Source organism: Balearica regulorum, chromosome 16, assembly GCF_011004875.1.
Source record: "Balearica regulorum gibbericeps isolate bBalReg1 chromosome 16, bBalReg1.pri, whole genome shotgun sequence".
NCBI classification, from domain to species: Eukaryota; Metazoa; Chordata; class Aves; order Gruiformes; family Gruidae; genus Balearica; species Balearica regulorum.
This window is the reverse complement of record NC_046199.1, coordinates 3,782,307-3,796,541: the sequence shown is the minus strand read 5'-3', so window position 1 is coordinate 3,796,541 and position 14,235 is coordinate 3,782,307. Positions and strand designations below refer to the sequence as shown.

General features: G+C 42.6%; 1 protein-coding gene across 2 annotated transcripts in view; it reads right to left on the bottom strand.

The window, feature by feature from the left end:
• Positions 1-14,235, bottom strand: part of PTPRT (protein tyrosine phosphatase receptor type T) — a 469,086-nt gene that overhangs the window by 90,068 nt on the left and 364,783 nt on the right. For both annotated transcript variants that reach the window (XM_075768624.1, XM_075768623.1), the window contains exons 12-13: positions 11,390-11,663; positions 2,831-2,867 (exon numbers count right to left, since the gene is read on the bottom strand). In XM_075768624.1, the coding sequence (XP_075624739.1) occupies positions 2,831-2,867; positions 11,390-11,663 (311 nt within the window). The remainder of the gene's footprint in view (positions 1-2,830; positions 2,868-11,389; positions 11,664-14,235) is intronic.

The following is a 14,235-nucleotide window of genomic DNA, read 5'->3' as shown; positions in this document are numbered from 1 at the left end:
GCCATTAAAGATAATCAATATAATGAGTAGACAGAAGACAGCACAGACACAGTAGGTCAGCTAGAACATCCCAGCTATCAGCCTTTGATCAGGTCACAATGTAATTACAGTTCCGTGAGCGTCTCTGTCCATGGCAGAGAGAGGGCAGACCCGAAACCCCTCTTCAGGGGCTGGGATGTGGAGTGGCTGAGTCCTTCTATTCATGTGGAGTTACCGTATGGTGGGAATTCAGCCTCATGACATACAGAAATCTGAAACTATGGGAAAGCTCCAAACCACAGAACCGCATTGTTCAGTTACTGCTCAGCTGCTCACACTTCACAGGCGCCGGCAATGGAAGATACTGTTATGTTATCAAGACTGCAAATTAGCTTGTAACGCTACCTTGCGTGTGAGCTGCAGCCAACACTGTACCTTTGAAAAGCTAAAACTGCATAAAATTAGCCACAGCCATGCATACTCCAGTGTCCTTGCTAATGGTCAGGCACTGAGAAATACATTGCAATTCACAAAGTGAGGACAAGAAAAAAAAAAAAAAAGAATTAAAAAAAATTTCCACAGAGATTTCTACACTCCACATACAGAAATAAGGTATCTGCCTACAAATCGAAAGTAATATCCATTGAGACAGTGAGAATAAACACTAGTCCTGCCATCATTTCTTGTACTTTTCCATTCAGGTCAATCAAGAAAAATCCTAAAGAATAAGATCACCAAAAACCAGTGGCTCTAGGCATCCTCAGGCTCCACCCTTCTCTTTTATATCTGTTATCAAATTAATATTACTAAGAGATCTTTTTTGAAAAAGAGATGACATTCAGAAACGACAGAATGAGGGTAGCTTATTGACTCTTCCTGGTGACCTAACAGGTTAATGGAAATTAAATCCGTTTGCAGAAGTCAACTGAAGGTCAAACACTTATGTGACACTTTTCTGAAGTGCCCAAACCAGACAGTGCGAATCAGAAGGTCACGCAAGAAGGGGGCTTTTCAAGCTGTGTATTTTTTTATTTTTCTTTGAACAGTCACAGAGCAAATATCTTTCCTGCTAGCATGACAATATTCTTCCACCAACTCCAGAAAAAGGAATGATTGAAATGGAAGAAACTACAGGTTTCCAAAAATGCTTTAATCCAGTTGCTCTGATGTCATGAAGAGACCCCTAGTGATGCTCTGGGAGAACCCTGGGGAGACTCATTTCACCCAGACTCGCCTTTCCCACTCCTGCTCTTTGTCTTTCTACCACCAGAAAGCCAAAATAAGGTATCCGAAATGGTCACATCACTACCAGCTGGAAAAACTGGGGGGAAGGAGGGGAGACTGAGACACACAGAATGTTTGTTACCCAGAGAAATGAAATAAACAAAGATTTTACGAGGAACTTTTTAAAAGGAAAGGAACAAGAGGATACAGGGAGCACCAGAGCCACAGATGAAAGGGAGAAAGGGGAGAAATGGCTCATCCTCCTTGGCTTTCAGTGGTGACACAACCCTTACAGCCCACCAGTTTGCATGGCAGGTGTCAGCAGTAAAAACCAGCTGCATGGTGGGAACTTGATGCAGCAGCTGCCATCCCAGTGCACGGCTTTCTGGAACAGCCTGGGGGGTGTCTCCATATAAACATGGGAAAAGTCCTTGTCTGCTCCCCAACAACTGTTAGCCGGGGCTTCTTTGAGCCCTCCCAACTCCTCTGTAAGTGCAGATGCAGAAGGGATCAGGAGAAAGTATCTAGGAGTAATTAACTTCTGTCACTGCCACAAGACAGAAAAGAGTGAAAAGAATGGGAAAAATGGGATGGTTCCTCAAAGAAGAAGAAGAAGAAAAAAAAAAGTCATGGGTTCCTCCCAGTTTTGTTTAACTCTCAAAATACTCCACAGGCAGTAATACAGCTATTCACATTACAGCAAAGCAGCGAGAGCACAAGAAGCAACCCTAATTTTGGACATGGGGAGCTACCTGTAGCACGGCCCATGGCAATTACTCCATCATTTCCTTGCAGCTCTTTTTGAGACTAGATGTGTGCATCGAGGACATCTTTTTACAGCTGATCCTCTGTTTGTTACAAGTAAATTGGGTTCTGACACCTTTGCTGGCAAAGTAGCCCCTGGGGTGATTTTGAAATCCCTAGAAGAGTTGTTAAAAGCAACTCTAAACTCAAAGAAGGAACCCAGACATTGTCATCATTGGTCCCTTGAGCTACACACCTCGTGAAGCAACCTGGGGATGGGAGCTTTGCATCTTAACCGTATTTGTATGGGGTTTGCTCAGTCTGGACCATTTGACCTATCAGCTTGGTCTGTTTTGAACTAATTGCAATGAAAATAAGGAACGTACTTTACTAGTTTGTTCACTTATATCATGAAAATGGTGTGAAGAAAGAATTGTGCCCCACTGTGTTCAAGGGTAGGCTTATGTGAGATCTCCTCTTATCTACTTTACACAGTTGCGGAGAGAACGAAGTTAATGTCACTTTTTCAGTGACGTTCTGCTAGTAGCGAGAACAGTCCTCAGGACAGGAAAGCTGTTGACAGAATAAGGGAGAGGAGGAACCATGGAGAGACAGAAAGATACCCTGTCTTAAAAAAATAACAGAGTCCATATGTATAGTGAAGTGGTTCTGGAAACTGTTGTTCTGCCTTTGTAATCTTCCTTAACAGAAAAAAAGAAAAAAAAAAAAAAAGAAAAGAAAAAAATGAAAAAAAGAAAAAAGAAAAAAGAAAAAAGAAAAAAAGAGGCTTGTTCTTTGAATAGTAACTGTAATCGAGTTGTGTCACCACTGCAGCTTTTACATTACTGGCATTGCGCTTTGCAGAAAAAGGAGATCCACATACCTTTTGTTGCCAGCCGGACACAGTTGATTTTTGTTTCCTGAAAAATAAAGAAAAAAAAATACAGGAAAATATCAAGGTGTGTTATTTGTCCATCTACATAAACATACATTCCCTTAAAAAGGTACTAAAAACAAATCAGCATTTTTCTTACACTTAATGTCTGGAAATACCACCAACAGTTTTAGTTGCCTAAACCATTCCATAGTAATGGGCTTGCACACAGCTGCTTCTCTAACTGTTGAGAAGTTAAGAGTGACATGTTTTTCCGCACTGGATGTGTGAGTGATGGGTCCCGTGTAACTGCCTGATGAACTAATAGAATTTACCAGTTAAATGACCTGATCTGTAATAGGCAGACAAGCCTTGGGTCAAAAGTACATGCAACCGTACATCAAATTTTCATGCACCATTACTGCAAATTTTGAAAATGGAGTATTTATTTAAACACATGGCAAACAGACACCAAAGTAGTCATTTGAATATTTCAGCTCTCTGATACGTACGTGAAGCAAACCAGCATGCTGTATGGCTTGCTCTGCCAAACGAGCTATTCAAACACAACCCACACCACTGCTGTTTCTCATTGCAGAGCCGGGACAAAACCCAATGCTTTTGTTCAATCCACCTCAGAGCCTGCAGATCTGCGTAAACAGGAGTTTGGATCGGAACAGCAATGTTGTATTTGGCTTCATGAAAAGCTCAAACTCGGCAGCCTTCTCAGGCCAGCTCCGCTGAAAACACATCCTTTCTCGTGTCCCCAGCTCCTCATTCTACAGCCCTTATTGGCATGGATTGCTCCCGTCCGATGCATGACCGCCGTCCAAATCTTAACGTGCTGCTTTGGTTAAAAAGCTGACTTTGTCAGGCAGCAATCTGCTGCAGGGTTTTCATCGCACTTTATGTCTTTACACGCTCTTGTACACGTCTCAGGTGTAACGAATACTTGCATAAATTACTGTGTGTAACAATGCTCCATTAATATGGATGCTGTCTGTGCTCTGGAAACAATAGCCTAGCAAATGCACTGCTGAGTGCCTCGTTCCATCCTCAAGCAATAAGACAAACACTGTGAAAGTCTGAATTTGCTCTTGGACAAAGTCTGGTCTACCTGTGATGGATTCTCCTTGGTCTGAGCAGAAAAACACGGTCCCGTCATGCCTTTCTCCTTCTGATGCTTACGTCGCACGTAGGAAGGGGACAACTGCATGATCCACACTGGGAAACCCAAGAGTGATTCTCGCTGATCCTTTTCTATGCATTCCTCAAGATACAAATCACCCACGCTACCTGGATATAAGTAACACTTGGTGTAGTCTAAACCCAACAAAATATTCAGGACAAACTGTCCCTTTGTCGACTTTGCCTTCAAACTCTCTTAAGGAGCTCCTGGATTACCGAGAACAAATCACGTCCGTTACGGACACCCCTTCGCACCCATGCAGCGCCCAGAGTGGGACTGAAGCACTGCTTATCCTGGTAAACCAGAGGCATCTCTCTCTGGCGCACTGACCCCTCTCTCCCTCAAAAATCCACTCCTCTGCACAACCTGTACAACCACCAGCACTGCAAAGTCAACGCAACCGTACAACAGAGCTCCACATTCATCTCTGCCTTCTGTATAATCAGCTCGAATTGCCAACTATTCTGGAAATCCAAAATCTTTATTGCTGGTGATGATATATGAAGCAGGAAAAACACAGCTTTATTGTCAGAGCACAGCCTCAGCACATAATGCTGGGAATTATAAGACAGATTCTGATGTAGTTTACAATCTTAAGACAAGGTGACCTGGAAAATCAGCAATGAAAAATAAAATAAATAGAAAATATCAAGATAGCATTTTTGCAGCCTACAAGTAGGTGGATGCTTGCTCGCATTTCATTGTGGAAAATTTTCTTGTGTATTTATTGCCTTCTGCTAGTTTCAAAGTGCAACAAAAAGCTGGAGAAATTAGTCAATGCTGAGAAAAGAAGAGGTGAGAAAACAAAACCCGAAATCTTGTTAATGATGCTGTAACTGATCTCATTTGACCATGTGCACATTGCTGCACATTACCCTCTCACTGGGTAATTTGAGAAGACAGGATGCAGTGTGTTCTGTTTGCATCTACAGCTACTAATTGCTGCATTTTGCACAGACGATCATAGTTATTAGAAGACCATGATTTGGCACTGCCAAAAGCAAGGGCAATCAATCACTAGAGGAACAAGACATCTGGACTTCAGAACTTCAAATTGCATCTTCTGAGAAGAAAAACATAAAAGAAACCTGCACAGACTCCAGACGTCCAGCTACTAGGGATGCTAAAGTTTAAAGACTTGAACTTAGCCCATATTCCTGATTAGGGTTGATTATTCCATCGATTTCCATTGATCACCTCATTGATCAACCCACCGCTCATCTCTTTGGTATCTCATAAAAATGAGATCTCTTTCAATTTACTCTATTTTTCTTTGATTGATGCTGAGAACTGTGAGTTTGTATGAGCTTTTCTACCAAGAAACAGAACAAATAAATACATGGGTTTTTTTCGAAAAACCAGTAAACCCATTTTCGTACAATCGCATTTGTTTTCTGAAAATATATGACTTTTGATTCAGACAAGGGTGCTTTCCTGTCCACAGTAAAGATGCTTCTGTTTAGCCAATAGTAAAGCAGGAATAAACAATGAAGGTAATTCTCAATTATCTTCAGATAGCTTAAAGCAATTACAAGAAAAATAATTAAATAAAGGGATAATTAAAAATAGTTTTAGAAAAACAAAAATAATTTCCCCAAATTTCAGTTGGGCATATTTTAACCAAGATCCTGGAACAGGAAAACACTGCGTGAATATGTCCTACCGCTCTTGATCCAACTTTCATTTTCCAACATGCTTCGTATCCAGAAAGCTTACTGCCTGTTAAGCCCATCTACATGTTTACCAGAACATATTGACGTCTGTGTTCCGGAACCTCCACGTGAATAAAAGATGATTATGGTGTACCCCTCACTCAAGGCTGAACCCTGGCTAAATTTTTAAGTCCATACACCATGGACACGGACCATGTGAGGACCGTGTTTCGGAGCACTGGCAGACTGCTCCGGGAGGGCAGACCCAGACCCACGCTCAGAAGGAGCTGGAGACCCTCTGAAGAGAACACAGATTGTGTTGAGAGCCCTCTCTGCCAACACAGCCCATGCCAGCTCGAAACTACACACCATGAGCTTGTTCCGCATCCCCCTGAGTATTCAGGGGTTTTTTTAAACACTCTTTCAATATAGTTTGTTTCTTTCCTTTCCAAAGGAAGGGAGCTGATGCTGTCTACTAATTATTTAGGTTCCTAAACGCACATTTCACTGAAGTACACTGGATGATAACAAGACAAGTTCTGCCTCTGTCTCTTTAGTGTTTGGATGGGAACAATTTTCTGCAGAAAAGGGCTATAAGGGCAGCAGGACATATGTTTATGTGACAGCTGCATCTTCACAACCTAAAAGGGCAAATGATTTTTTCTGTCTTTTCTTTTAAAATGACAGCTTGCTGTTTACAGACTACGAACAACAATAAAAGAAGCAGAGCTTTTTCATCCATCTGTTTCCACACCCACATTTCTTCCTTTCCTTTACTATTATTATGACTTTGCACTAGATAAGCAGTGCATGCCTCGTCTGAAGAACCACTTGCAGCACCAGTGAGACCTGCTGTCCCCAGATGTTCCCTTTGGGGCTGGCCTGCACCAGGCACAGTTTCATCAGGCAGCTCAAACTGGTGACAGGCAATTTTAACTTTGCTGGTGCACAGACAAGACAAGTAATTACCAATGTCCCCCTTGGCCTCAGGTTCAACTTTAGTCCCCGTGTCCCAGAGCTATACACTGAGCATGCTTGTTGGCAACCTGCTTCCTACAGGATAGAAACCGTGGTTCTGTCCACTGAACATCCTCAGGAATTATTTTTTTGGTCCTCAACAAATTTTGCCCAAGTTCACAGGAGCTATAGATCGTGTGCTTCTTTCTGAAGCCAGCTCTTTGCTGTCTTTAAAATGACTTATGTGCACATAACTGTGCAGGGTCAATGGGCTCCCCTGTAATTCCTATTGCCAGCTTAAGGAAACTGCTGGTTCTCCGAGAGACTAAGCTAAACCTAGTACTGCCTTTCCAATTAACAATTATCTTTAGTATCCGTGTCATTTGGAGAAGGGAAGTTTAACAAAGCAGTTAGGGCTTTTATTATTTACAATAGAAAGTTATTTCAATGATACATGGTTAATCATTGAATACTCACACCTCTCAACCTCTCAAACGTGAAGTAGACTGGAGGAGGATTTTACATACTCTCCAGAAAACACTCAGGTCCACATACTCTGCCCTAGGCTGGCCAACCAGATGTGGAAACAGGCTTACAAAGAGTGAAGTCCTTCCACAGCTGCTTTATTTCTGCCCCAGCAGCTCCAGCATGAGATTAAGGAGGAGTAAACATAAGTGAACAAAACTGTACACCTGAAATCCCACTGAACACAGAGCTCCTCAGAGCCATTCAATACTTCACAGAAGCAATGCAGGCGACCTTGGTGCCACTTCAGTTTTCAGAACACTGCTCATGCTGAAGTACCTCACTGTTTTTTTTGTGGGCCATCTTCACAGGGATGAATGCCACCTCTCTGTTGGCAGGTCTATCCATAGCTCCAAAATGTCCCAGAAGAAGAATGTTGTGTGAGTAGACCTGTCAGCATCTAGAAAGCCATCCTGAAGTCCCCCGATAATAACGAACTGCCTGACCATGCATGTAGTACAAGTCATTAGAAAGGAAAAAAATCAATAAGATCTCTGTAGAGTCTATCATTCCCTCAAAAATAATATTCTCATTGATTCCTGTGGTGCTACTTTTCACAATTCCGGCCCGAAAACATCACTCACCTGTTGGACCACCAGGCTGCGGAGCAGCTGGCAGCATCCCCCATGTCATCTCCAGCTGCCTTACAAAGGCTCCTGCCTCATCTCCCATTTAGAGGAAAAACGGCCGAGAGTTATTGATTGCAACCGTGCCGTTACAGATTTCATTTTAACTCAATGAGGTAAAATGCAACTCCAGGAAGGATTTTTAGGATGCTCAAGGTTTCTGAGCTGCTCAAAAGTTCAGGCAGGTTTCACAGGGCAGCCAAAGAATTCTCCTCGTTTGAGCGTGTAACTGGATCACTAACCAGAGACCGTCACCTGCAACGACCCAGATAAAGAACCTGGGGACAATAAAACCTGCAAGATTTAGCTTTGATTCTTAAGTCAGTATAAGGATAAGAGAGGATAAGGAGTAACATGGTGCTGCCACCCTGGCCTCACCTTTCAGAGGGATAAACACTGAAAGGGCTGGTGTTTTACAGGGGCTGAGCTCAGGGAGGCTTTTCAGAGGAGGAAAACTTCATGCTCTGTCAGCAGCCATCTGTAGCAGGTGGTACCAGGACAACCAGCAAACATCAGTTAACCTGGATGGCTGCGACAGCGCGTGTGGAGATCCTGCCAGAGCACAGCAAAGCCACTTGTCCATTCTTCTTCCTGGGTCACTCTGTGTCCCAACTCCGTCTAACAAACCAACAGTAACAACAACTGGTGCTTCTCACCCCCACGGTTACAAAGCCTGGAGCTTCTGTTTCCTTTTTCTCTTCCCCCCCCTTACTTCAAACGCCGACACATTTCAGTTCAGCATCTGGCTTTCAACAGTCCCGAGGAGGGAAATTCACACAATTTGGAAGCATTTTGTATAACAAAGCTGAAAACTATTCCATTTCACACATGCTCTACTTAGACCCCTGTCTGGAAGCAACTCCACGTTGACCAAACTTGGTGCAACCGTCCACAGAGAAGAATTCAGCCAGTGACAGCTCTCTCATTCAAACTCTCAAAACAACAAGTACAACACTGCACAAGAGAAGGCAGCAAAGCTCGTGATCTGATTTTGCAGCAATTTGCCACACTTGTTTTTCATCCAGCTGTTAATTATGTTCCTTTCACTGGAACAATCACGGCTAATGGTTGCAGAGCAGACGAGAACACCAAATGAGCACAGCCCTCCGCAAACAGAGGAGCTGAAACAATGTAGAACTATAACACTTCTACCTCCTCCTAATCAAGCTTTTTGACCAAATACAGAAGGTTTCTTCAAATTAAGCTGTCCCCAGAGTCCTACATTTCCAGAGGAAGATGTTCTGGTTCACTGCACAAAGGTTTCTCATTGCAGGTTCCAGGTGTGGAAAGAAGTTTCATCATTCCACGACTGCCAGTGATTAATGAAACTATAGAATACCTTAATTAAAAAATGAGTGGCAACGTTAAGTTTTTCGTGTGCAAGGGAACATAAGGCTATATTTTAATTGTGCTAAATTGTTACTGTTTCAGATTTTTTTGCAGATGTGCATTATCAAAAGTGCCACATCGCAGCCACAATTATTAGTAGGCTTTACTAATAAAGTCAAAGCTGCTCAGGTTATAGACATAAGTGAAAACCCAGAAGTCTTAAATACAAATTATACCTGTAAACAATTCTGGGAATGAAACAAAACTTATTATTTATAGCTGCAACGTACTGGATGAAAATCAGACCCTAATGTTTGAAATGTGGGGCTTCGGGATTTTATCCAGGAACAAAAAGTATCACAGCTACTCCTTTGAAGATCCATATTCCACTCTTGGACATTTCCTCTAATTTTTTTCCCATAGCTCTGCACTTCGAGGATATATAAGCATATACTGTACCAATATCAATTATTAACGCAAGAGGCCATTGCTTGCTCAAATAGGAATTTGTTTTGTCTGGCAGGATACTTCTCATGCTGTCATAAACTGCGTATTGCTGCATACAGACTCTTTTGATTAACTTATGCTTAAAAAGTCCTTTACAGTCTTGTGTTCCTGTTAGAGCAGCCCAAGCAAGTCATCCTTTCTTGAGTCCTTATCACCTTGCACGCGGAGAGCGTGAAGCAACCTGCCACTACAAAGATCCAGAAAAAAGCAGGAACCACACGTTACTGCTGCCTTCATCTAGAATGCCGAGGGAAGCCTACATTTCCATTCATATAACCCATTTATGGCATATTATATTGTACTTAAGCAAATAAAGTCTTTTCTTCCCTGGGGATCCATTCACTAGCAATTAACTATCACACAAGGGGGAACTAACTAGACACAGAGAGACATATACATATATTTCACAATTTCCTTTATAAAGGCAAATCCAAAATTGAATTAATTGAGTGGTGCTGGAAGGAAGCTATCGACTAGAAAGGAAACCAAGGTGAAAAACAGCACGGTATTGAAGAGATTCGTGCTTGTCAGCCACACGGCAGAAACTCTGCAGGAGAATGGTGATAAATGAAGGTAGTAAACCACCAAGATGTGTTGTGAACATTCATTGGCATTGCTAGCCTGTTAAACGATGTACGGTCCTCTGTGATGCGCGGCTGCGTTTCAGGTATAAAAGACACTATCCCAAGCGGAGACCAAAGCCTATACCATTCACTTCTGATTGATTTTTCTAATTTCGCTCTTTCAAAGGGGATGTCTTAGAGAATTTATCTACGTTAAAGTCAGATTCATGAAAGCACTGGCAAATGTGCTAATAACAGACTCGGCTACCCAACTTCTTGATGCCATGTTAATGATCCAAGACTCTTCGCGAGGCCGGAGTGTCAAGTTGTATCACGTTATGTGATAACAGAAAAAAATTAGAGGAGTCAAAGTGGAGGAAGGTAAATGACTGCTTAGACTGGATCTGGCCTGTACCCTTTTAGCTGAACAGACCCAAACCAGGAAAGTTAAAACAGGAGGTCACAAACTATTCCAGGCTGGAATAGAAGAACAGAAGAGGGAAAAGAGGCTCTCACTTTTCCTATGATGGGATCTGCTGGGGCATTACACGTACGTCATTTGAGTCTGAGAACAGAGCAGGCTATGTTTCCAGTGCTGTCTCAATTTTAAACTTAATATCGCAGAGTAAGTATACGTAAAAATATCATCCAGGGTATTCAAAAGGACTAAGCCAGACATGCACATAATCCCTCCTGCAGTACAACTTACTCAAGCTGAAACTCCCAACCATAAGTGCTAGACTATGATGTGACAAAATGCAAGCTACAAGGCCACCCAAGTTCCTAACTTTTGGGTAATTCTCATCTCATAATGTCTCCTCCAAAATCACAAGCACTGTGAACTGGAGACTATCAGGATATCGCAGTTAACGTCTTTTAAAAGCACAAGAGCCCCTACCCTGACATTCATGAATACGCAAGGGAACAAAGAAAAAAAACAATCCAAATTCTAAGCAATTAATTTTGTAAATCACATGCCAACATGTGTCTTTACATAGTCTGGCTCCTCAACAGGTTTCTCATTGGATCTAGGCATCAGAGAGAGACTTGAGCAAAGGATAAGCAGTGCTGCCATGTTTAATTTTCATCAAATTTCCGTAAGCGGGTAATAATGAGGAGGAGTTAAACTGGCATCCAATGGAGAAGGAAGGAGAAAGATGAGGAGGACAGGCAGAGGTGGTCATATGTACAGATCCAATTTCAATTTTCTCTGCACTTACTCCATTTGCCTTGCTGAGAGCCTGGAAGTATATGCTGTAGCTTTTCAGGGGAGACAGTGGAGCATTCCAGTAGCCGTTGTAGGTTTTGTTGTCGCCCACTGTGAAAGGCTGCGTGACGGGCAGGTTGACGGGTTTCAGCTCAGCTGCAAAGTAGTGCGGTGAGTCAAGGCTGGAAGCGTTCTTGTAGCTCACTGGGACAGAGAAGCATTCAATGATGTCTGCAGCTCTCCGTGCTTTCTGCAGCTTCTCCTCCTTGACAACAAGTTGATATACACTAGGAGGGAGAGAGAGGAAGGTAAGATTAGAGCCCCAAGAGCCTTAAATATCAAAAATGTTTTCAACAATAAAAGGAAAAGGCAAAGCTAAAAAAAAGCACTGCTGGGGCATCACAGCAAACACCGTTCTTGGCACACCAGTAACTGGCCACTGAATGTTACCGTGTGGGCAAGATGCTGATCACTTGCTCTGTTGATTTAGTTGAGTTAATCAAGGTACACCTCGGTGTAAGTCAGAATAGATTTCAATCACGTTACACTTCAGGAAACAGATTAACTAATAAAATACCCAGTCTATAATGAATTTTTAACGTACTTCTTCAGCCACCAAGTTGAAACACAAATTGTTTGCTTGGGTTAAACGGCAATTGCAGAAGAGAAGAACGTGAGCAGGTGGCAATGGTGTCAGATCCCTTTTCAAACCATTTCAGGGTGCAAGAATCAGTTTAGATCAAAAAGATTCTCACATCTTCTAAGAACATAACTTTTTTTGGCCCTCCCGCACATCTGTTTTTGGGATATATCCTACGTTGCAGAGTTCTCTAACATTAATTCCTGATGGCAAGCCTCCTCCTACGTTCCATCAGCAAAAGGCTGGCTTATATACCGAGCAGGTGGCTTTATAGCTCTCCCAGTTCATTTTTGTTTCAGGAAACAACAACTCCTCTTCATATTCTTTCCAGCTCTATGAAATGTTAATCCTTTTCGATTCCTGCTAAGCTTTTGGTCTCTTATGATATGTAATAGCAATCTTGTTATTTCTAGCTTACTATTTCAGGCTCAAACTGGTTGCAAGGCATTCAAACGTACTCTGCTTTTTTCTTCCCCCCCCCAGGCAGTTAAACAAAGCCCTTAAGTTCAATGCTGCTACAGCTGAGGCAGGTTTACTGTCTGCTTAACACCACTCACCCATTTGACAAAGAAAGATACCACTGCAGTCATTTTACTTTTTGTCAGGATATTCACGTGTGCTGCCCTCACCTGTCTGTGCGAGACTGGTCCTTTGTTTAGTCCGACAGGGAGATCGATTAAAAGATTGGAAACAGCCCGGAGTGTATCATTCTCCCGGCTGTCGCAGGCTCATTGTTGCAGAATGATTGGTCTGAAAAATTTCTAGCATAGCAATAGCTCATCAATGCTTCTGTGGGAAGTGAAGTTCTGGCACCTTAACACACAGGAGTAAAACAAAACCTAGCTCACGCTTTTGAATTAACCGTTACTTCAGGTCCGCGGGTATCTGGCACGCTCACTGTTAACAACGAGGCCATCAGTGAATCACTTGGAAATCATTTGGCTCCCACTGCTAGACACAAAACCAACTCATCTGCACAAGTACGACCAATTTATTAATTGCTTCGTACTGAAGTTGTCCTTATGCAGGATGCTGCTAACGTTCGCTAATGCAGCAGGAGCATACCAGGCGCACGGACTGCAGCCTTTAAGGATGTCCTGTCAGCGTTTTGGAAAACTTTCCTCAAACCTGCAGTTCACTGGAGGCTTTAATAAAATATTTCATACCTTGTCTGATATTTATTTTACGAATTTTAAAAAGATAAACAGGTTTCTCAGCAACAGTTTAAGTATTATCATTGAGGAGGTAGTGAGAGCTGTAAGCAAAAGCCTGTTTAACCTAAACCCTCTCCTCAGCTTAGCAAGAGAAACTTTTAGCTTGCCATTTTGGACATTTGTGTTCAAGTGAAACCCCGTTAATCTCCTGCTCAAATACTGTCTCCTTTTCTACGAAACAAGTACCTGAGCTAGCGCTGCTGGCATTGTTCCCCCTGTCTACAAAACCCGCTCTGGTAAAACTCTGGATGAGTGACTGACTGCTTTCTTGGCGTTTTTTCCCTGTACGCCCCAGCTCGCACCGACTGACCCAGCACGTGTGTCTCCGCGTGCTTTCCCTGCCTGCCTTGGTGACCGTCATCCTTCAGCCTCGCTCTTTTCTCAGAGTCTCAGTTATTGGGTAGTGGTGAAGCGGCCGCTCTCAATGGAAGTGGTCAAGTGGCCGAGAGCATGGCTGATTTCAACTATTGCTCTGGACTGAAGATTATCGCTCTGAGAAATTGTTTCCTTATCAAATGATTATTTTGGGTCTCACTTTCTGACATTTTGATCCATCTAGACCCTCCAGAAGTGCAGGATTCACAGTTTGCCCCCCAGCTGGTACACAGACTGGTATGGTCTCATTTCCTTTTTTCCTCTTTTCTGATGTATCTTTGTTTTTCCGGTTATGCTCTTTTCTTCATGGTTTTTGGGGGGTTTTGTTGGGTGTGGGTTGGTTTTTTTGTTTGTTTGGGGTTTTTTTGTTTTTGTGGTTTTTTGTTTTTTTTTTTTTTTTCCACCTAGGATCATAATTTTCCTGACTGCCTTTAGGGCATTTTCAGAGATCAACTTCCCTGCATCAACCAGTGAAGTGCTGCAACGCACATCAAGTGCTTCCACAACCGCAACCATCAGCATTAAGATGCTCTCATAACTGTTTGCCTTTTCACTGGAGCAAAAAGCCAATGATCCTATGTCTGAATGAAATTCCTGTGGGAATTCTGAGTAGCAAGCGCACAATTACTC